Source organism: Tenrec ecaudatus, chromosome 7, assembly GCF_050624435.1.
Source record: "Tenrec ecaudatus isolate mTenEca1 chromosome 7, mTenEca1.hap1, whole genome shotgun sequence".
In the NCBI taxonomy this organism is placed as follows: Eukaryota; Metazoa; Chordata; class Mammalia; order Afrosoricida; family Tenrecidae; genus Tenrec; species Tenrec ecaudatus.
The window spans coordinates 86,930,492-86,953,664 of record NC_134536.1 but is presented as its reverse complement, the minus strand read 5'-3'; the positions used below and the strand labels follow the sequence as shown (position 1 = coordinate 86,953,664).

The following is a 23,173-nucleotide window of genomic DNA, read 5'->3' as shown; positions in this document are numbered from 1 at the left end:
CAGTAAGTTTATGGGAGTGCCATCTGTCATTGAGTAAATTATATCCCTCCCTCCCTCTCAAGCCCCAAACTGTCAGCCTAACTGGATCATGATTCTCAATGCTTTAATCATTATGTACTGATGTAATGTGGCATTTATATAATGATTCCCCATGATGTGATCTGATGTGAAAAACCAGTCAGATTTTAGAGATTTAACAGTATGATGCAAAACCCTCAATCCCATACAGATTTGATCCAAAGTAATAAATTTCCCTGAGCTGTAGTGAGACCACTGTCTTACAAGTGAAAGAAGAGAAGTGAGCTTAGAGGGACCATGAAGAAGAGCCCGGAGTAGAGCGCACTCCTGGACCTAGGTCCCTGTGCTGGAATCCTCTTAGAGCCATCGAAAGATTGATGCCAGACCACTTGGGGATCTCCAAAGAATGGTGGGTCTACAGATGCTGAAAGAAAACAAGGACCTTCCTGCTTAAACAGAGAATAAGCAGAAAGCCTTTCCTAGAGTTTATGCCTTAAATTCAGATTTGGAATCTTCTCAACTGTGAGAGAATAAATTTCTTTTTATTACAACCATTCACTTGTAGTATTTCTCTTATAGCAGCACTAACTAAATAGCTAAGACAGGGCCCCACAACAAACAGCACTTTTTAGATGGTTCAAGCATTTTAAGAATGGCAGTGCCTCAAAGATGAGCCAAGAGTAGGAAGACTCAGCCTCGACAAATGAAGAAATTGTGCCTGAAGTCAAGAACTTGGTGGGAGAAGACCACAGACTTGCCATTGGTTAAGAGCTACCCAAGTTGAGAACTCATAGTTTGGCATGTTTAATTTTAAGCAAACAACCTGGCCTCAGCAAGCTCTCAGCTCCATGGGTACTAAGCATGGTAAAATCATTAAGTTCTAAGAGCTGAACTTTCCATTATATTTTTAAGCAAGATAGAAGCCACTGAAGATGAGTTTATGGAATGAGTTATAACGGAGGATATGCCAATGTAATTCAGTGAAGAAGGTCCAATCAAAACAGTGGCTTAGATTTACAAATACAATCCAGATAGCAATTTACAAAATACAATCTACAGTTAAGGTTTCCAAGGGTATTTACTGGGCCAGTCAGTTCAAGGCAGAGAAGTTAGCTCAGAAGGTTATAGCAACCGTTTTCTGTGATTCCAAAAGGTAATCTTGAAAGGTGTTTTCAATGAACAAAGCATAATCATGAATGCTTATTAAAAGGAAATTGAAAACTTCATTGGTGAGAAATTTTTTTCCTACCATGACAGGGCACCTGCGAATTCTTCAAGAGTAGCAAGAGGGTATCCTGTGAGAATTTCATTAGGAAATCTTACTCCATTTAACCTGTAGTTGTGATCTTGCCCCTTTAAATTTCTTTTTGCTCCCTAAACTCAGTGAACATTTCATTTTTCTTCTTTTTATTGGGGGCTCTTATAACAATCCATACATCAGTTGTATCAAGCACATTTATACATATATTGCCATCATGCTTTTTAAAACATTTTCTTTCTGCTGAGCCCTTGGTTCCAGCTTCTCTTTTCCCTCCCTCCCCCACCTTCCCACCTTCATGAACCCTTGATGAATTATGTTATTATTTTCATATCTTACACAATCTGTCTCCCTTCACCCACTTTGCTCTTTGTTGTTCTCCCTCGGGGGTCCAGTGTGTGTGTTACACGTCTGTCATTGCGCTTAGTTCCTCCTTTCTCCCTCTTCTCCCTCCACTTTCCCCCTATCCTCATGGTATAATTACTCCCAATACTCTTCCTGATTCCTGATTTATTAAAAATCATTTTATTAGGGGCTCATACAACTCTTAGCACCATACATACATACACCAGTTGTGTAACGCACATTTGTACATTCATAACCCTAATCATTCTCAAAACACTTGCTCTCCACTTAAGCCCCTGGCACCTGATACCTGATTTATCTGTCCGATTCCGTGTGTCTAGTGTACATGCTCTGGACTAGATGGGTTTGTAAGGTAGAACTGGGGGTAGGGTAGGGAGGGAAGAGCATTGAAGAACTAATGTTGGGTGCTTCCTCCATGCTGTGCTGCACCCTGGCTGACTTGCCCCTTCCTTGTGCCCCTTCTGTGAGGGGATGTCCAATTGTCTACAGATGGGCTTTGGGTCTCCACCCCGACACCCCCTTGTTCCATCAACAATGATTGTTTGGGGTCTTTGGATGTCAAAGAACATTTCAAAGAGAGAATTTGGGTTCCTCCAAATGCTAAAACTTGGGTTCCTCCAAGTTTGGGTTCCTCCAGGATGCTAAAACTGTTTTGATGTGGTCTAAATTGGGGAGCTCAGAATTCTTCAGTGGAGACTGAAAGAGATAGAAACATTGCCTTCAGAAGTGTGTAGACCAAGCTGGAGTAGGTGTCAGGAAACAATAGCTTCACATTTTGACATTTTTGTTTAAAAAACATTTCTAAGGTTTCTAAAGTATTCTTAAATACTTTCTAAAAGTATTGTTAGCACTACTTTTTTACTTTCCCTTGAAACTGGAAAACAAATGCATTTATTGTCACATTCTAATTTTTAGAACAAGTGTGTAAGTATTGAGATCAAAACATAAGAGGTAATTGTTATTTCCCACTTCTATGTGAAGTATTAACTTTTCTTTTACTCCATGACCCAAACTTGCTTAATCAGTTTAGTCTTTTGTGCTACAATTTGTGTTTCTTGAGTCAGATGACCTTGTTTGTTTTAGTAAATAGGAAGATAATGTCAGGATTACATAGAAGTTATGTTCATCTCGTGATTTTTCTCAGCTTATTAACATTTATAATTAATAAAGGGGAAGCCTAACTTTAAATTAAGACCTTTTAAAAAATTGAATGAAAATCTACTAAAGTATCTTCCTTTAGTGCAATGGTTCTTAACTTTCCTAATGCCGTGACCGTTTAATACAGTTCCTCGTGTTGTGCTGACCCCCAACCATAAAACTGCTACTTCATAACTGTAATTTTCCTACTCTTATGAATCATTATGTAAATATGTGATATGCAGGATGTATTTTCATTGTTATAAATTGAACATAATTAAAGCTTAGTGATTAATTACAAAACAATATGTAATTATATATTGTGAAATATTTATGTGTTTTCCGATGATCTTAGGCAACCCCTGTGAAAGGGTCATTCATCTGCCAAAGGGGTCTCAACCCACAGGTTGAGAACCACTGCTTTAGTGCGAGTAGTACATGGTTTGTTGGTCTCAAGAACCACTAAGTTTTCTGTAAAGTAAAGCTCTCTGTTGGAACGGAGAATGCATACAGTTTCCGAAGATATTTCTCTGATTGTTAAAACAATGGATTAATGAAAAAAATTTATATCCTGGGTCCTATTTTTAATTTTAATTAAAATGGCTTATGAGAAAAATGCTTTGTAAGACTATATATCACAGAAGAGCAAAGTCCTAGGATTGAAGGTTACAGCTATTCACTGTGGTAAGTGGGTGCAAATATCCAAAGAGATTGAGCTATGCTAGTGTTTTTATTGGGTATTGTCTTTGTTTTGCTTTGGTTATAAACTTCCATGGTTTGTGTGGTCTGTTTCCTAATCCCATTGTTGCATAAGCTCTGCTTAAGTTTGCATATGTAGACCGTGAAATTCATTCCAGTAAAAAAGTCTATGGCATTAAAGTAGAAATGGCTGTCTCTGGATGTTAGTGAGGGAGAAATCACATAAATAAGATTTCTTAAAGACCAGTTCAGCATTTCACAGAATGGCCAGATTTTTTATTTAACAAGTCTAAACATTTTCATATGTATCTTCAGCTTATCTTTTATTATTAGCTTGCTTAGAATTTTTCCTTCATCTCAAATACTATCATTTGACCAGCATTTCATTGTGGTTCTCTATTACTGCCACTGCTATTTGTTAGGGCTCATTCTGGGCACTCTTTCTATCTCAGTCCAGCATAGCTCCATTTCTTTATTTTATTACAGATGAATAGAGAAAGGAACCATGACAAGCTCTTGGGAGTTTACCTACCTAAAAGGCCTATGGAAGCAACTCTATTGCTCTTCTGCTGGGAGTCTGAATGGATTCTGTAGCAGTGAATTTGGTTTGGCTATCTCTGTATCTTAAACTGAGAGAATTAAAGAAAACAAATTCAAGTCTTGAGTTTTAGTATTGAAAGATTCTATGGGGAAAATACTGACTGATATAGGAAGCATCAAAAACAAACATAAAAAAAGGAAAATGAGTCATTATACCAAAAAGAACTAGTTGGCATTCCACCATTTCAGGAAGTACCATTAAGCAAGAGCCAGTGGTACTGAAGGCAGAAGTTCAAGCTGCACTGAAAGCAGTAACCAAAATCAAGGCTGCAGGAATTGATGGAACATCAATTGAAATGTTTCCACAAGTTGATGAAGCACTGGAAGCACTCACTTGTCTGTGGCAAGGAATTTGGAAGACCAACTTGAACAAATGATTGGAAGAGATCCATATTCTTAATCATTCCAAAGAAAGGTGACTCAATAGAAAGCTAAAATTATAGGATATTATCATTGATAGCACCTGAGGTAAAATTTTACTGAGGATCATCTAACAATCATTGTAGCAGTACATTGACAGGGAACTTCCAGAGATTGAGGCTGATTCAGAAGGGGACGTGGAACAAGGGATCATTGCTGATGTTAGATGGACCTAGGTTGAAAACAGAGAATACCAGAAAGATGTTTGCTTGTATTTTTTTGACTATGCAAAGATAATTGACTATGTGGACCACATGTCCTCAAACTATAGCCCACGGGCCACATGCGGCCCACCGAGGACATTTATCCGGCTCACTGGGTATTTTTGCCCCGTTTGTTTTTTACTTCAAAATAAGATACGTGCAGTGTGCATAGGAATTTGTGCATACTTTTTTAAAAAAAACTATAGTCCGCCATCCAATGGGTCTGAGGGACAGTGACCTGGCCCCCTGTTTAAAAAGTTTGAGGACCCCTGGTGTGGACCATAACAAACTGTTAATAGCCTTGATAAGAATGATAATTCCAGAACACCCTATTGTGCTCATGTGAAAAATGTGCTTGGATCAAGAACCAGTTGTGCAGACAGAACAAGAGAATACTACATGGTTTAAAATCAGGGAAGGTGTGTGTCAGAGTTGTAGGCTTCACCACAATCTGCTTGTTGAGCAAATCAGAGAAGCTGGCTTGTATGAACAAGAATGTGGCAGCAGAAGCACTGGAGGGAGGCTTATTAACAAGAGAACCTTTCTTGCTGAAAGTGAGGAGACAGGAAAGGCCAGGATTGTATCTGCACCATACGTATTAAATCTGAATGCTGAGCAAATCATCAGAGAAGCTGGATTATATGAAGATGGATTGGGTATCACGACTGGAGGAAGACTTATTAACCTGTGTTATGTCGAGAACACTACCTTGCTTGCTGAGAGTGAGGAGGACTCATTGAAGCACTTGCTGATGAAGATCGAGGATTGCAGCCTTCAGTGCGGAAGGAGCCTTGATGACAAAGTGGTTATATATTGGGCTGTTAACCACAAAGTCGACATGTCAAAACCACCAAGCGCTCTTGGGGAGAAAGACAGGGCTTTCTATTCCCATAAACAGCAGTCTCGGAAACCCACGGGAACAATTCTACCCTATCCTACCAGGTCACTTTGAGAAGGCATTGACTTGATGGCAGTGAATTTGGTGGTGATTTGTTTTGTTTTGGGGGGTTTGGGTCAGCTTGCATTCTTAGAGAAGGGACCAATAAGTAAACATGCAATATTTGATGTGTTAAGTGCTATGACAGAAAGTAAACTGGAGAGGGAAAACTTCACAGAAAAGTTAACATTTGAATCAAGAGGCTTTAGGGAGCAAGCCACAGTGCCACATAGGGAAAGAAGGTTCCGGGCAAAAGGACAACACACGGTCTGCTAACTGGGGACTTGCTCGCTGTTTGACAAACAGCGTAGAGCAGGGTAGATGGAGAGGTGTCATTGAGGCAGTACGTAAAGTATTTTATGTTTTTTTTAATTGGGAAGTAAGTAAAGAATTAAAAAAATAATGGAGTGGGTAGTTTGATCTGCTATGTGTATGATTAGAAATCACTGAAAGAATTTTAGCAGGGTAGTGATAATATTTGACTTGTTTTAATTAATAAGGAAAATCAAATCCATTGCCATCAAATCAATTCTGACTCAATATGACCCTAGAGGACAGTAGAATGGCACCCTTGGGTTCCTTTATAAAGGGCTGTAAACCTTTTTAAAAAAATCATTTTATTAGGGGCTCATACAACTCTTATCACAATCCATACATACATCAATTGTGTAAAGCACATTTGTACATTCATTGCCCTCATCACTCTCAAAACTTGCTCTCCACTTAAGCCCCTGGCATCAGGTCCTCATTTTACCCCTCCCTTCCTTTCCCTCATGAACCCTTGATAATTTATTATTTTGTCATATCTTACCCTGTCCGACGTCTCCCTTCACCCCCTTTTCTGTTGTCAGTCCCCCAGGGAGGAGGTCACATGTAGATCCTTATAATCGGTTCCCCCTTTCCAACCCACCCTCCCAGTATCCCCACTCACCACTGGTCCTGAAGGTATCATCCGCACTGGATTCCCTGTGTTTCCAGCTCCTATCTGCACCAGTGTACATCCTCTGGTCTATCCAGACTTGCAAGGTAGAATTGGGATCATGATAGGGATGCCGAGGGGAGGAAGCATTTAGGAACTAGAGGAAAGTTGTATTTTTCATCGTTGCTATAGAAGCAGAATGCCTTGTCTATTGAATGGAAAACTAGAAGAATGAATAAATATATTTTGGAAAAAGTGCAGATGGAGTGCTTTTTAAAAATAATAATTTTATTGGGGGTCTCTTAGAGCTTATAACATTCCATACATCAATTATATCAAACATATTTGTATGTGTTGCCATCATCATTTCCGAAACATTTTCTACTTGAGCCCTTGGTATACTCTCCTCTTTTTTCCCCTGGAGTGCTTCTTGCCCTTATTTTTCATATTATCAGAAGAGATCAGTCCTTGGAGAAAGTCATGCTTGGTGTAGTCAAGGTTCAGCAAAAATAAGTGAGGTGGATTGATGTGGTGGCATGAACTGTGAGCTCAAACATAACAATTGTGAGGTTGGGGCAGGACTAGCCAGTGTTTTGTCTGTTTTGCTTATGTTTGCTGTAAGTTGAAACCAGCTCCATGGCTCCTAACAAGACATACTACCTATTTCCATTGCAGGATTTCTTTTATAATCCTGTCAAAAAGACAAACAAAAGCAGCCCTCAGTGCCATCAAGTAGAGTCAGAGTGATCCTATGGGGCAAGGGAGAACTGCTCCTGTGAGTTTCAGACTGTAACTCTTTTTCCTTTGTTCTTGTTTAACAGTTTTATTGGCACACAAACCACATAATATCATTTGATAGTTCAGTCATACCAAGAACAGTTGTAGAATCATTACCACAGTCAATTGTAGAACATTTTCTTCTTTATTGTATTCATTATTATTAACCTTCCATTTCTCCCCAGCCTCCCGTTCCATACTCTCAAAAGGTTAACCCATTTTTTAAAATGGTTTTATTAGGGGCTCATACAACACTTATCATAATCCATACATACATCAATTGGGTAAAGCAAATCTGTACATTCATTGCCCTCATCACTCTCAAAACATTTGCTCTCCACCTAAGCCCCTGGCATCAGGTTCTCATTTTATCTCTTCCCTCCGTGCTCCCCACTCCCTCATGAACCCTTCTTAATTTATAAATTATTATTTTGTCATATCATGCCCTGCCTCCGTTCACCCACTTTTCTGTTGTCCGTCCCCCAGGGAGGAGGTCACATGTAGATCCTTGAAATCATCACCCCTTGCTAACCCTCCCAGTATCCCCACTCACACCACTGGTCCTGAAGGGATCATCCTCCCTGGATTCCCTGTGTTTCCAGTTCCTATCTGTACCAGTGTACAGCCTCTGGTCTAGCCAGGATTGGGATCATGATAGTGGGGGTGGGGGAGAAGGAGCATTTAGGAACTAGAGGAAAGTTGTATTTTTCATCGTTGCTACATCGTACCCTGACTGGCTTGCCTCCTTCCCTTAAGGGGATCTGCAGTGGCTTACAAATGGGCTTTGGGTCTCCACTCTGCACTCTCCCTCTCATTTACTATGGTACAATTTTTGTTCTGATGATGCCTGATACCTGATCCCTTTGACACCTCATGATCGCACAGGCTGGTGTGCTTCCTCCATGTGGGCTTTGTTGCTTCTGAGCTAGATGGCCGCTTGTTTACCTTCAAGCCTTTAAGACCCCAGATGCTATGTCTTTTGATAACCTGGCACCATCAGCTTTCTTTACCACATTTGCTTGTTCACCCGCTTTGTCTTTAGCAGTTGTGTCGGGAAGGTGAGCATCATAAAATGCTAATTTAAGAGAAGAAAGTATTCTTGCATTGAGGGAGTACTTGAGTGGAGGCCCAATGTCCTTCTGCTGCCCTAATACTAAACCTATAAATATATGTGAATAGATCTATTTCCCCATCCTCATATATAAATGTTTATATATATACATGTCTTTATCTAGACCTATAAATTATCTCCGCAGGTCTGTCTAAATAAGATAGGCTGGATGAACAATCTGGAGGAGAAAACAACAGGACCGATAGTTCCTGGGAGTTGTGGAGGGAAAGGTAGTGGTGTTAAGAAACCCAGGGACAAGGGAACAAGTGATCCAAATTGGTGATGAGGAGGGTGTGGGGGGCCTAGTAGGGTATGATTAAGGGTAATATAACCAAGAAGAATTGCTGAAACCCTGGTGGGGACTGAGCATGATAGTGAGACAGGAGGAAAGTCAAGGGAAATAGAGGAAAGAGCTGCGAGGCAAAGGGCATTTATAGAGGTCTAGATAAAGACATGCACATATGCAAACAGCCCATTTACTGTCTCCAGCTTTAACTATCCTGGATTTCATATACCGATAAACATTACCAAAGTAAACAAAAGCAAAACTAGCAATAACAAAGTAAACAGATAAAGGACTCCATTGAAAAGAAAGCTGAAAATATTAAAAACTAGGAACAAATTTACAATGGATCTCGAGGGAGATCAAATGATAATAAGGCGTTAAATTTTAGCCTAACCGCATGTACACGCACTCACTTCCTGATGCACTTTGCGTGCTAGCCAAGCTGTTCACACGCCTGTCAATGGTCAGGATTCACCAGCGGCTCGATACACATGTATTTCCCCTTCACTTAAAAATTACTGTATTGGGGTCTGTGTACAGCTCTTATCACAATCCATATCACAGTCCATTGTGTCAAGCACATTTGTACATATGTTGACGTCATCATTTTCAAAACATTTTCTTTCTACTTGGTATCACCTCATTTCCTCCCTCTCCCTCCCTTTCTCCCTCATGAACTCTTGATAATTTATAAATTTTTTCCCATGTCTTACACTGTCCGATATCTCCCTTCACCCACTTTTCTGTTGTTTGTCCCCTGGGAAGGGGTTACATGTAGATTATTGTGATCGGTTCCCCTTTTTCTCCCCCCACCTTTCCCTTCCCCTCCTGGTATTGCTCCTCTCATTATTGGTCCTGAGGGGCTTACCTGTCGTGGATTCCCTGGGTTTCCAGCTCTTGGAGACTGTAACTCTTAATGGAGTAGAAAGCCCCATCTTTCCCCAGAGGAGCAGCTGGTGGTTCCACAGTGCTGACCTTGGGGTTAGCAGCCCCATGCGTAACCACTGCATCATCAGCGCCGCCCTAAGTGCATGTAAGGCCAAGTAATAACCAACATTATTTCTTTCCTGTCAAAGTTTTAGATCTCTGCATTTAATTAAAATTCTATTGAAATAGGGGAGAACATTACGATTGTTTTTACATGATCTTTTAGTGTATAGTCTTAATGTATTTTTCCTCTTAAGCTTTATGAAAATAAAATATTACTGGCTTTATATTTTACCAGCAGTTATTTTCTTCATCTGCTTTTTAGATGAGGACCTAAGTACAAAATCAAAAAGGAAGAAAGAAATGGAGAGTCTCTTGTATCTTAAGAATTCTCCTATAGCACAGACTGAAGAGATGCAATTTTTAAGAATATTAATCTACTGATCATTAAGATTTGGTTAAACAGATTTACTTGATCTTTGACTACTTATACTTGATATGCTTTTCTTTCTTTTTTAAAGGGCTGCTTTGTGTTTAAGCCAAATTTTAAGAGGAGAAAGATCTCTGTGCCAGTAGGTAAGGAGTAACAATATTACATTTGCTAGCTTTCCTCTCCTAAATCTTCCTAAACATTAAGAACTAATTCTAAATTGAATTTCCTAATTATCTTGTTTAAGCGTGGTTTACCATGTTTTATGTAGCAGTGATGTTCTGAGGCCTAGATTAAAGGGGTAAATGTAGAGCCCAGGATTCTGTTCTAATGAACAAATATACGTTTAGAAGGCAAGCTGGAAAGTGAAGTTTTCTTCAAAGGATGTTACTTCTTTTAAAAAGATTGTCTAAAAAGCAGATGTGGAGTAAGTTGGGGGAAATTGACAGAAAAACTAATTAGTTAACAGTCAACCCAGCAAAATTGGGAGAGATCCAAATTTTGAATGAAGTTGAACAATAATTATAGCAAGAAAAAGTCTGGGTCGAAGCTGCGGAACGGGCGATTTGGAAGCCGGCTGTGGGCGACAGGGTTATTGCTAAGAGCGCCTGCCGAGAGACCTCCGCATTCACTGTGGCGTGCGCGACCTCATCTCTGAGCAGAGCTCTGTTGGCTCTCACTCGGCTGTTGCAGTGCACGGACCACCCTGTTTTCCAAAGGGGAGATTGCATTCCTAGCCAAGTGTTGAACAGTTTGATTCATTGTTCTGATATATCCAGTTTTACAAATTCTGGTCAGTTCCAGTTGTGCTTCATCAGTCATGACTAAGCTTTGAAGCCCTGTGGAACTTGAGGGAACATTTTGAAGTAATGAGGTGGTTCTTCATTGAGGTGTTGATTGCATGAATGTGTACTTTGTCAGGACATACTGAGCTGTTAAAATAGCTGTTTAATTATCTATGAAATATACCTCAATAAAATTGTTATTAGAAGAAAGAAAAGATTTCACTTCTTCAAACAGATCAGAAAGTATTTATTGCAGTGTTTGCGATCCCAAATGTACATTGAGGTCACTTCGGGAACTTTTTTATAACTTACTTTTCAAATAATGATAGATTTTCATGCAATTAGAAGAAGTAATACAGAGCGCCACCCTGTATCTTTCACCTAATTGTTCCTGCTGGTAAGGTCTGCAAGACAGTCCATGGACATTCTGATTTCAATCTGAGGAGTTCAAAAAGATACAGTAGTGCCTAGATCCCAACTCAGGCCAATTGAATAAAGATATCAAGAAGTTGGGCCTATACATTGGTGTTCTTAAAAGCTCCCCATGGACTGACTGACTGCGTTTGTAGTCTGATCAGCACTATGGAAATTAATGTAAAAACTATGAAGAATTAAACGTAGCCTTGTACTAACTTTGACTTAAGAAAGAAAAACACTATATTATTGTTTGTCTAGAGAAATTAAAAATAGCTTAAATATATAGATTTGCCTAGGTTGTCATAGTACACATTAATAATTAAACAATTGCAGATCAAATGTTAATTCTTCAGTCTGAGACTAGCTAGATAAGGACTTGTGGTCCATTGTGGGTGGAGGAAAGGAAATCTGACATAAAGTAAGAATTGAGTTTCTGATTAACAGGGAAAACTAGTGTGCTGAATAATATATCCGTGGTTTACACCATTATACGCGGCACGCTGAAGCTTTCTTTTCCTTGCTCTTCCTCCTCTGGACTCCCCAAATGAAAGGTAACAATGATGCTTTTTTTAATAGTGAAAGGTAATAATCCACATTATGAATTACTCAATTTTTAAGTGATTGACATATGAGCAAATTTCTTTAATGTTGGAAATTACAAAACTTACTAGAAATAGTTCATTGCAGATAAAAATCAAGACACTCCACTATACATGTAGGCGACACAGCATACAGGGGAATACCATTAGCAATGTAATTGTAATTAATAAAGTCACTTACGTTTACAGAGAGTTTGCCACATGTCAGACACCTTTCTGAGCTCTTATGTGTGTTGATTTTTTTAATTCCCTCAAAAAATGATTAGGTATATTCTGTTTATGTCATTAAAATACATTTAGGTATTTAAAGAACTTTTCTACTGGTGTAGTGCTAGTAAGTGGTAGAACCACGATTTGAACCCAAGCTGCCCGATTCCAGGGCCCATGCATGGTCTGTAATCTTACTTTCACTGTCTCTTGCTTTATGAGGTTTTGCTAAGGATTATATTTAACAAGTAGGATCTGTTTAAAGCTCTCATAAACCTAATTTAAACTTAACTTTAAAAGTACATTACATTTAAAAAAATTTATGTTACTCTAAAACCAATAGGTGTTGTTATAATACAAAAATCTTAAAGGAATTGACCTGATTATAAGATAGAACAAGAATGAGTAAAATAATCCAGATTTTAGCACTTGCCTTCTATGGCTTTAGTTGTTGAAACTGATTGCCTGCAGAAGTAGGAAGTGACTCTGCATTTTACAACCATCTGGACCTCTGGCTTGAAGACTCTTGGGTGTATACCTAAGAAGAGACTAGCAACCCTAACTTCTTCGTTATCTATAGTCACTGCTGCTGCAGCAATTATTGAAATCTGTCAAGTTGGGTCCTACAAGTACAATATGATGAAAGCATCCTCACAGTCACGGCCATGTTTGAACCCACGGTGCCAGTACATCTCATTGAGGGTCTTTTTCTTTCACTGACCCTCTACTTTATCAAGCATGAGGTTACTGCAGTAGGGAATCAGCCCCGCCGATGACATATCTAAAGAATAACCCAAATCTTGATAGGCTCACTTTTAAGGAATATTCAGTTGTACTTCTTCCAAGATAGATTTGTATCTTCTGGTAATCCGAGATATATTCAGTATTCTTTGCCAGCACTGAATTTAAAGGCTCAGTTCTTCTTCAGTCTTCTTTGTTCATTGTCCAGTTTTGAATACATAGGAGACAAAGGAAATAATGCCTCAGATCAGGTGCACTGTCGTCCTCAAAGTGACCTTCTTGTTCTTCAGTGCTTTGAAGTCTTTTGCAGCACATTTACCTAATGTAATACATTGTTTGACTATTGACTATGATTTCCCTGGGTGTTGAAAAACAAAATCCTTTATAATTTTAGCCCTTTCTCTTTCTACTCATGCTATTGCTTATTGGCCTAATGAACAGAGTCAGGATTTTTGATCCATGTCGAGGTGTAATCCATGTGGAAGGCTGTGGTCTTTGATCTTCCTGCTTCAGGTGATCATCCCTTTCTGAGAACAGGTTTATTTCACCGGCATCCTGCAGGTTGTTAGCGAGGCTTCCTCCTATTCTGATGCCGCATTCTTGTCATATAGTCAGGCTTCTGGGACATAATCCTGAAGCGCTCCTTTCCTGATTTAGACCTCACAGCAGCCTCTCGTTCTGTATGAACAGCTGCCGCTTGGTCTCTGTACGGGTTCTGCACACAGTGAAATGTTCTGAATTCCTATTCTTCACAGTGTTATCTGGAATTTGCTATGTTCCACAATCGAATTTCTTTGCCCAGTCAATAGCACAAGTAAATATCTTTCTGGTATTCTCTGCTTTCAGCCAAGATCCATCTGTCAGCTGTGATATTCCTTGTGTTTTCTGAATCATTTTGAGTTTTTGGCAGGTCCTTGTCCATTACAATGATTTTTTAATTATCTTCAGCAACATTTTACTTGTACTGTATTAATGATACTATTAGATCATTTCTGCATCCTGTTGGCTCACCTTTTGTTGGGACTAGGCAGAAATATGGATGTCTTCCGATAGACTGGGCAGTCCTTCAAATTTCTTTTCATGGACTAGTGTTTCTAGCGCTGTGTTGCTTTGTTGAAACATTTTGATTGGTATTTTATCACTTCTTGAAGCCTTGCCAAATGCTTTGAGTTTACTTTGGCCTTCTTTAGTACCAGTAGTTCTTGATTATGTGCTTTCTCCTGAGATGGTTGAATGTTGACAAATTATTTTGGGTACAGTAACTATGTATTCTATCTCATTTTTGATGTTTTCTGTGTCATTCATTATTTTGCTTATAAAATCCTTCAGTATTACAACTCAAGGCTTGAAATTTTTCTTCATTTCTTTCATCTTGAGAAATGTTGAGTGGGTTAACTTTTGGTTTCATAGTGGATAATATACAGGGTCAGCAGTTTGAAACCACCACCTGCTCCTTAGGAGAAAGATGAGGCTTCCTACTCCAAGAAAGAGCTACAGTCTCGGAAACCCACAAGGACAAATCTGCCCTGCCCTGTAGATGGCCGTTCTGAGTCAGAATTGCCAGTGGATGGCAATGCGTGTTTTGCTCATTTCATCTGAATACTTTGTCTTTAAGCGCTGCCCTTTGAAACCCTTGAGCTCTTTCACTTCATTTATTCCTTTCGCTTTAGTGGTTTCACGCTTTCAAGCAAATTTCCATATCTTTTTCTGGTGTCTGTTTTGGTCCTTTTCCTTCCTTCTTTCCTTCCTTCCGTTTAATTGCCTTTTTCTTTTTTCATGCATGTATGCTTGATGTCATTCAGAACTAATCGGGTCTTCGGTAGTGTCAGTTCACTGTGTCAACCCTTTTTCTGAAATGACCTCTAACTTCATGTGGCCTGTTCTTGGATTGTTCTTTGGCTTTCATGAGCTCGTTTTTATTTTCTTTAGTTTCAACTTGATCTTGTATATGAGCAATTGATGGTTTGTTTCCAGTTGATCCCTGAGTTAATTCTGATTATATTGAGCTTCTCCATTTTCTCTGCACAAATGTAGTTTATTTGATTCTTAGGTATTCCATCTGGTGAGGCCCACATTTATGTTCACGGTTTATTTCCAATAAACAGTTCATTGGTCTTTCAAAATTTTAGCAAGACCATATTTTCCAACTACTGATCCCCCCCCAACTTTTGCATTGTAATCACCCAGTAATTATCACTGCATCCTGATCACATGTTAGACTGATTTCAGGCTGCAAGAATTTCTAAAAAAGCTTTCAGTTTCTTAGTCTTTGGCATTAATGGTGTGTGTACATTTGAACAATAGTGAGTAGCTGTTCTTCCTTTGGACATGGATATTGCCCTGTTTTCAGCAGTTTCGTATATAAGGAGAGATCTTAGACTGTTCCTTTTGACTGCATGTGAGTTTCAGACCGCTGTAATTTGTCTTTCCTGGTGTAGCATATCGTGCTTTCCTCTGACTGAGAATGGCCAACACCAGTTCATTTCAATTCTCTAGTGCATAGGATACCAGGTTTCAGACATTAGACTTTTTCCTTCTTCCTCGACTTTTATTTATTTTAAACATCATTTTATTTACAGCTCTTACAGCTCTTATAACAATCCATACATCAGTTGTATCAGGCATATTTGTATATATTAGACTTCATTTTTTTCTTCTCTCTTTAAAATCATTTTATTGGGGGCTCATACAGCACATTTGTACATTCATCGCCCTTATCATTCTCAAAACATTTGCTCTCCATGTAAGCCCCTGGCATCAGCTCCTCATTTTCCCCCTCCCTCCCCGCTCTCCCCTCCCTCATGAGCCCTTGATAATTTATAAATTATTATTTAGTCATATCTCGCACTGTCCGACATCTCCCTTAACCCACTTTTCTGTAGTCTGTCCCCCAGGGAGGAGGTTATGTGTAGATCCCTGTTCTACCCCACCCTCCTTTGTTACCCCCCTTTCTACCCTCCCCTCCCTCCACCCTCCCAGTATCTCACCACTGGTCCTGAAGGGATCATCCATCTTGGATTCCCTGTGTTTCCAGTTTCTATCTGTACCAGTGTCTAGCTAGACTTGCAAGGTAGAATTGGGATCATGATAATGGCGGTGGGGGGGGGGGGCGATGGAGCGGGTGAGAAGCATTTAGGAGCTAGAAGAAAGTTGTATGTTTCATCGTTGCTACACTGCACCCTGACTGGCTCTTTTCTCCCCCAACCCTTCTGTAAGGGGATGTCCAGTTGCCTACAGATGGGCTTTGGATCCTCACTCCCCCTCATTCACAATGAAATTTTTTGTTCTTTGATACCTGATATCTGATCCCTTTGACACCTCCATGATCTCTCAGGCTGGTGTGCTTCCTCCATGTGGGCTTTGTTGCATCTGAGCTCAATGGCCACTTGTTTACCTTCAAGCCTTTAAGACCCCAGACGTTATATCTCTTGATAGCTGGGCTCCATCAGCTTTCTTCACCACATTTGCTTATGCACCCATTTGTCTTCAGTGATCATATCAGGCAGATGAGCACTCAATGATATGATTTTTTATTCTTTGATGCCTGATAACTGATCCCTTTGGCACCTTGTGATCACACAGGCTGGTGTGCTTCTTCCATGTGCACTTTGTTGCTTCTGAGCTAGATGGCCGCTTGTTTACCTTTAAGACCCCAGACGCTATGTCTTTTGATAGCCGGGCTCCATCAGCTTCCTTCACAACATTTGCTTATTCACCCACTTTGTCTTCAGCGATCATGTCGGGAAGGTGAGTGGCGTAGAATGCCAGTTTAATAGAACAAAGTGTTTTTGCATTGAGGTTGTACTTGAGTGGAGGCCCAATGTCCATTTGCTACCTTAATACTAAACCTATAAATATATGCACATAGATCTATTTTCTCATCATATGTAAATAAATTTACAGATGTACATGCCTGTATTTAGACTTCTGTAAATGCCCTTTGCCTCCTAGCTCTTTCCTCTATTTCCTTTGACTTTCCTCTTGTCCCACTATCATGCTCAGCCTTCATTTGGGCTTCAGTAATTCCTCTCGGTTACATTACCCTTGATCACACCCTACCAGGCCTCCTGCACCCTCCTCACACCGATTTGGATCACTTGTGCCCTTGTCCCTGAGTTTGTTAACACCAGTTCCTTTCCCCCCCACCTCCCCATCTCCCATGTCCCCCTGAAACTGTCAGTCCCGTTGTTTTCTCTTCCAGATTGTTCATCCATCCTATCTTAGTTAGACAGACCTGCGGAGATAATAGCATGCACAAAAACAAGACAGAGCAAAACCAAGCAGGAAAAGAAAACAAAGCAACAACAACAAAAAGCCAATGACAAACAAAACAAACAAAAAACTCACAACAACAAAAAAAAGCTTGTAGTTAGTTCAAGGACTGTTTGTTAGCCTTTAGGAGTGTTTTCTGGTAGAGATTAGACTTCATTTTTGACAAATTCCAATTTTCCTAATTTTATACATTTCATGTTCTGCTTGTTTATAGATGTCTGTGGCCGTTTCTTCTCATTTTGAGTCATGCCATAGTAGAAAATGAAGGTTCTGAAAGCCTTACTCCATTCCCATCATTAAACTTACCTATAGTTTGAGGGGGCAGTTCTTTCCCAGTTGAATGTTGCGTGTCTTTTAACATTGGGAGCTCATCTTCCAACACGATGTCAGACAAAGTTCCACTGCTATTCATAAGGTTTTCATTGGTCAGCTATTTTAGAAGCACATTGCCAGATCCCACCTGGTCTATCTTCCAAGTGTAGTCTTTCTGAGTCTGGAAGCTGCACTGAAACCTGACCACCATAGGTGACCCTGCTGGTATTTGAAATCCTGGTAGAATCGTTTCCAGTTCATAGCAATAGCAACACACAGTCGCCACAGTACAGCTGACAAAAGTACTGGTGAAGGTAACTGCATAGTCTGGAGAACCACTTGGCAGGAACTGGGGAGCAGTGGAGGAAGAGGCAGTGGTACTGGCATGCCAGGTGGTGCCCACAGGTCAAGGAAAGGAACCACTCTGAGTAGGAGCAGAACAGGAAGACACCTGACAGCAGTGAGCGCTCCTATTTTTCAGTTCTTACTATTTTTTACCTACATGAAGTATAAATAAGGATCTCTAGTAGCACAGTGGTTAAGCACTTGCTTTCTATCCCCAAAGGTTGGCAGTTCACACCTACCAACAGCTTTGCCTGAGAATGTTAAAGTATCCTTCTGCAATTGTTTCCTGATTTCTAGCAGTTTTTCTCCTTGTGTATTTGCATACATTGTTCAACACATTAAAAATGTTATCACTTTCACTTTTTACTCTTAAGTTTATTAATTTACAATACAAAATAACTGGTTTTGTTCTATGTGGGACTGCCTTGTTATTCTGCTTTGTAGCTAAGTACTATTAAATTACTTGCTCCATTTTTGTTTGCATTGTCTTATTATATACCCTGTCTTCCACTTTACCATGATTAATTCTACTATATAATTGCATTATTTTAAAGCTTTTGCTAAAATAAAAGTTAATTATTTGTGGGAAAAGCAAAACTCTGTCTCAACTATCATTAGATAAACAGCTCCTTTAAAAGAAAAATCAAATTTTCATGTTAAACGTCAGTAACATTAAAACCTGATAGAATAATAGCAGCCGTATACTAAAATTGGGAACAAGATGTATGCTTTCACAATCACATAATACTGTGAACATTCCAGCTAATGCAATATCATACTTAGCAGTAAAGAGGAAGAAATATTAAAGGAAAGCAGAATATTATGAGGAACAAATGTATTTATTAAAAGGAGAATACATTGTGTTTCTGGATGGGAATTTCTTAAGATTTTTAAAGACGTCATGTCTGCCCAAATTCCTGTACAACTGTAATTTTATCTAGGAATATCAGTTCAACTATTTTTGTGAATGTGGGGAAATTATTGTAACATTAATTTGAAAAAAATACCTTTAAAATTCTTTGAAAAATAAAATTTGGTGGTGATGGGGAAGACCTGGATTTTTTCATTATTGAAGTATACTCAAAGCTACATTGATTTAAAACAGTTAAGGACTGATAAAAGAATGGAATTGAATTAAAGAGGGCAAAAGAAAAAGTTCAAAAATAGTTCCTGGTTTGTATGAGTATTTCAGAGCATCTGCAATCAATGAGAAATGGTAGCTTATTCGTGTCTATACTGACTGAAATATGTCAGTATTTTATAACCTGTATTTTCTAACTGCAGGTTATAACCTACATATAACTCATGAAATCAATTTAGTAGGTTATGGTAGCTTTATAATCATTTGCTAGTATATTATTTGGGTCGGCATTTTTCTGTGATGATTTTTGGTTTGTGTCTAGATAAATTGGGTCATGATTTGGAAGTTTAAAAATCATCACAGTAAATAATTTTTGGACAAATGACCGACCACTTGGAAAACACTGAAAAATACAGAGAAGGCTAGGCTAAACTGTGTCAGTCAAACATGATAATAGCAAGAGTGATCATTCTTAATAGATTCCAAAGCAAATGATTAGAATTAATATGTACTAGGTCATAGAATAAGAACAAATATGCCTGAAACCAAGAACATTAAATAAAACCTCCTAGAAGTTAAAAAAAATGATAGAAATCAATTAAAAGCATTTTTGTTAAATCTCAAAGATACAATTAATATAGTAAATGGAATATATATATATATTAGATAAGATGATACTGATGTTAACTTCAAATCAATGGCGCCTGGGTACCATTACCAACTGCCATGAAAAGGGTCAAATTAGAAGGTCCTGAATAGTGGGTGGAAAAAGAAAGCCACAGAACTCAAAATCAAGAAAGAGACCAGGCTTAGTGGTTGGATAGAAGCAGGTGGAATTCCCAAGGCTCTGGCCTTAGTGACTCTTCAGATCTGAAACTGAACCCATCCCTGTGGTAGAACAGTCAGCCATTTAAGATCAAGAGGACAGCTTTTACCCAGAAGCAAGTATCAGAGGGTTAGAAAAGAAGGAGGTAGTGAAACAGGAAACTGGGATAAATGTTGGCACATGGAGGGAATTTCAGTGAAACAAAATTGTATAAATTATTGGATGTACAGTTGATGATCTGTAAAGTTTCACCCAGTTCACAGTCAATATTTTTAAGAAATGATATAGATATTATCTATTTACCATATATTTTATGCATATAAACTCTTAACCTATCATTTATTATATTACTTTGTCTAGAGATTTTCTAACTTTTACCATATTAAAATAAAAATTTAAACTTGATTATTTCTTTCTTTGTTTTTAGAGGACTATTTTAATAAAGGGAAGAGTGTGTCTGAAGATAGTAAGCTCAGATTTGAAACTTATCAGTTGATATGGCAACAGATGAAATCTGAAACCGAGGTGACAATTCTTTTTTAATAACTTAACATTAATACCATAAATATCATTGTTGATGCATCTCCTCTTCCTTTCCCCCAATTTACAAGAATAATTGATGAAGTACAGGAAATGTTGGTCTTATATTATTTGTATATCCTAAACAAAACCAAATAAAAGCCACCTCATGTCCCAAGTATTAAACATAACTTCAAGTACTTGGAGAGATGTTTTTAATGGTAATTGCTAAGCCAAGGAGAGTTTTACATATTCTCACCACTTTTCAATGGTGGCATACCTTACTGAAATATTAAGTTAAACAAGAACTCTAGGTATGTCTAAACTCCTTGACTTTATAGTCTCTATGTTCCAGCTCAAGCTTTTCTCACTCCAGCAAGTTGTTAGCTGCAGGGCCAGTATATTGAGCAGAGTTACATTATGTGGCCAACACACAGTTTGTTTTCTTTTGTTCTTCAGTGCCTTTGGCAGGGATGTGTGTATACTTTCCAGTTTTCTGCTACTTCCTTTTACTCTTTCTTGCTTTGTTCTTTGTAGTTAATTTTCAGGAAAATGATGGGGACATTTGTTTATTTAGCTCTTTATTCCTTATTCATATATTTCTTGTGATCCTTCATTTGAATTTATAGTTTCAGTTTAGGCCCCCTTTGATTCTTAATCTAGATTTCCATGATCCTTCTGGTACCACATGAGGAAAGGCCCCTGTCAGGCAGATGTAACTCCGTGCCAGGTTCACAGACTTTCCAGCTGCTCACCGCTGTAGCCCCTGGTCTCCAGGAAGGTCTCAACAGCGCCGCCAAAATAACCCTTTGCCATCTTGGGGTTTTTCTTCATCCAAACCAGTTGTCACGAATCAACTCTGATTTATGGCACCCTTCCATGTGTCAGAATAGAACTGTACACCATAGGGTTTTCAGTGGCTGACTTTTCACAAGATTGCCTGGCCTTTCTTCTGAGGCACCTCTGGGTGGACCACACTTCTAGCCTTTCAGGTAGTAGAACTTTACATTTCCTTATCTATAATAACCTGCTAATGTTTGACTGTCCCTTTAAGATGTGACTCAAGTGTATCATCTTCTCAACGTACATTAGATACCCTTTTTCCAGTTTCTATATTATGATAGTACTCTGTGTACTATATTTTAATTGTAAGTGTTCTTGCTCAGTTTCCCCACTTTTTAGAGACTGTCTTTTACTGGTAGGGTGGTTCGTAAATGTTTACTGCATAAACAAGTGAGTAAATGAGACAGGCTCCTTAATAAGAGAACCATCACTGGAGACCTAAGCACTAATCACTGGAGAGCTCAAGAAAACATTTTGATTTCATCCATTTAAAATACGCATTGTACATGTGATCCTTGGGATTAAATTTATGACTATTTTGTTTGCAAAAACAGAAAAGATGCATTGCAATACTGCTAACTACTTATTCACAGAGTTTGGTGTTTTCTTTGTAGCAATTACAAGAGGAATTAAATAAAAACCTGTTTGATAATCTAACTGAATTTCTGCAAAAGTCTCATTCTGGATTTCAGAAGAATTCAAGAGACTGGAGCTGTCAAATAAAACTCCGAGAAATTCCAGTTGCTGCTCTTGTTCTAGGTATGTGTGTATATGACAGAGAATGTCTGTGTGTGTGTGCACCCATGCATGTGCATATTTTGCTTTTTAATATTATGGGTTGTTGAGAATAGTGAGGAGTTACTTATTCCGATTTACAGAATTTAACCAAGTATGGTGTGATCTGGATGTCTTCGAAACCAATGAAAGTTCTTAGTACTGCTCACACAACCTAAATTTAAAGGAATTGATATAGAATTAGCAAGTGCTGTCCTCACTTTTGGGTTAATTTTCAGAAAAGTGTTAGGGAAATATATTTATAAATGTATAAGATTTGGTTTTTGGAATAAAAAACCACCAGTGTTTTAGTATAATGGATCTTCTATAGAATTACTCCGTGACTTTAATTTTATTCTCCTGTATTGTTTTTAAGAGCCCTGGTGGTATAGTGGTTATGCATTGTGCTGTTAATGGAAAGGTCATCCGTTCAAGACCACTAGCTGCTCTGTGGGAGAAAAACGAGACATTTCTACTCCCTTGACGTTTTATTCTCAGAAACCTGCAGAGCAATTTTACTTTGTCCTCTACAGTTGCTATAAGAGTCAGAATTGACTTGACGACAGTGGTTTTGGTTTGGTTAGGTACTTGTTTTATAGTATCAGGATCATTTTACTATATTAACATTAACTCCCTTGAAAGATTTGGAAAATTAGATATAAATTGCTTTGAGATTGCAGGTTGTAAACTTCTTAGGCACTTAAATAACCATGATTCCTATTTTATCTTTATAATATACTTGTATTATAAGGTAATCAACTTTATTTCTTTAATATTAGAAAATTTTCCTTACTTTAAAAAATACTTGAATTTATATGGATTCCAATTATACTCTCCACTTTACTTTCAATTTGTTATGTATTTATTCTAGGTTAATTATTGTAGTGGACTCTTAGATCAGAAACTTCTGTGTCTTTTAATGTTCATTATATAAATCACTTAAAGCACTACTTCTCAAACTTTAATGTACCTACAAATACCCGAGACTCTTGTTAAAATGCACGTTTTCATCAATAGGTCTGCAATGGGGGTGGGAATTCTGCTTTTCTAATATATTTTTAGTTAGCACTCAGATTGCTGGTCTCAGGGCCAGACTTTGAGCACAAGACTCAAAGAGATGATGTTTATGCTAGTTTTACTACAGCTTGCCACCTAGTTTCAAAGACTGCTTCCATTTACAGGTGAGAAAAAGAGACCCCAAAAGATGGCCCACTTATACTTTGGATGCTTTGTTTCTCTACCATCCAAACCAAAACCCACTGTCATCAGGTCAATTTTGACTCACTGTAACCCTAAATGAGATGTTCTAGACTATAAGTCTGTAATATTGCCACCACACAGTGACTGGTAGATTTGAACTGCCA

At 38.5% G+C, this 23,173-nt stretch overlaps 1 protein-coding gene across 3 annotated transcripts in view; it reads left to right on the top strand.

The window, feature by feature from the left end:
- ORC3 (origin recognition complex subunit 3) overlaps nucleotides 1-23,173 on the top strand; it is a 90,196-nt gene that overhangs the window by 3,304 nt on the left and 63,719 nt on the right. For 2 of the 3 annotated variants that reach the window (XM_075554791.1, XM_075554790.1), the window contains exons 2-4: nucleotides 10,180-10,234; nucleotides 20,101-20,198; nucleotides 21,650-21,794. In XM_075554791.1, the coding sequence (XP_075410906.1) occupies nucleotides 10,180-10,234; nucleotides 20,101-20,198; nucleotides 21,650-21,794 (298 nt within the window). The remainder of the gene's footprint in view (nucleotides 1-10,179; nucleotides 10,235-20,100; nucleotides 20,199-21,649; nucleotides 21,795-23,173) is intronic. The other variant, XM_075554792.1, reaches the window with a different exon arrangement.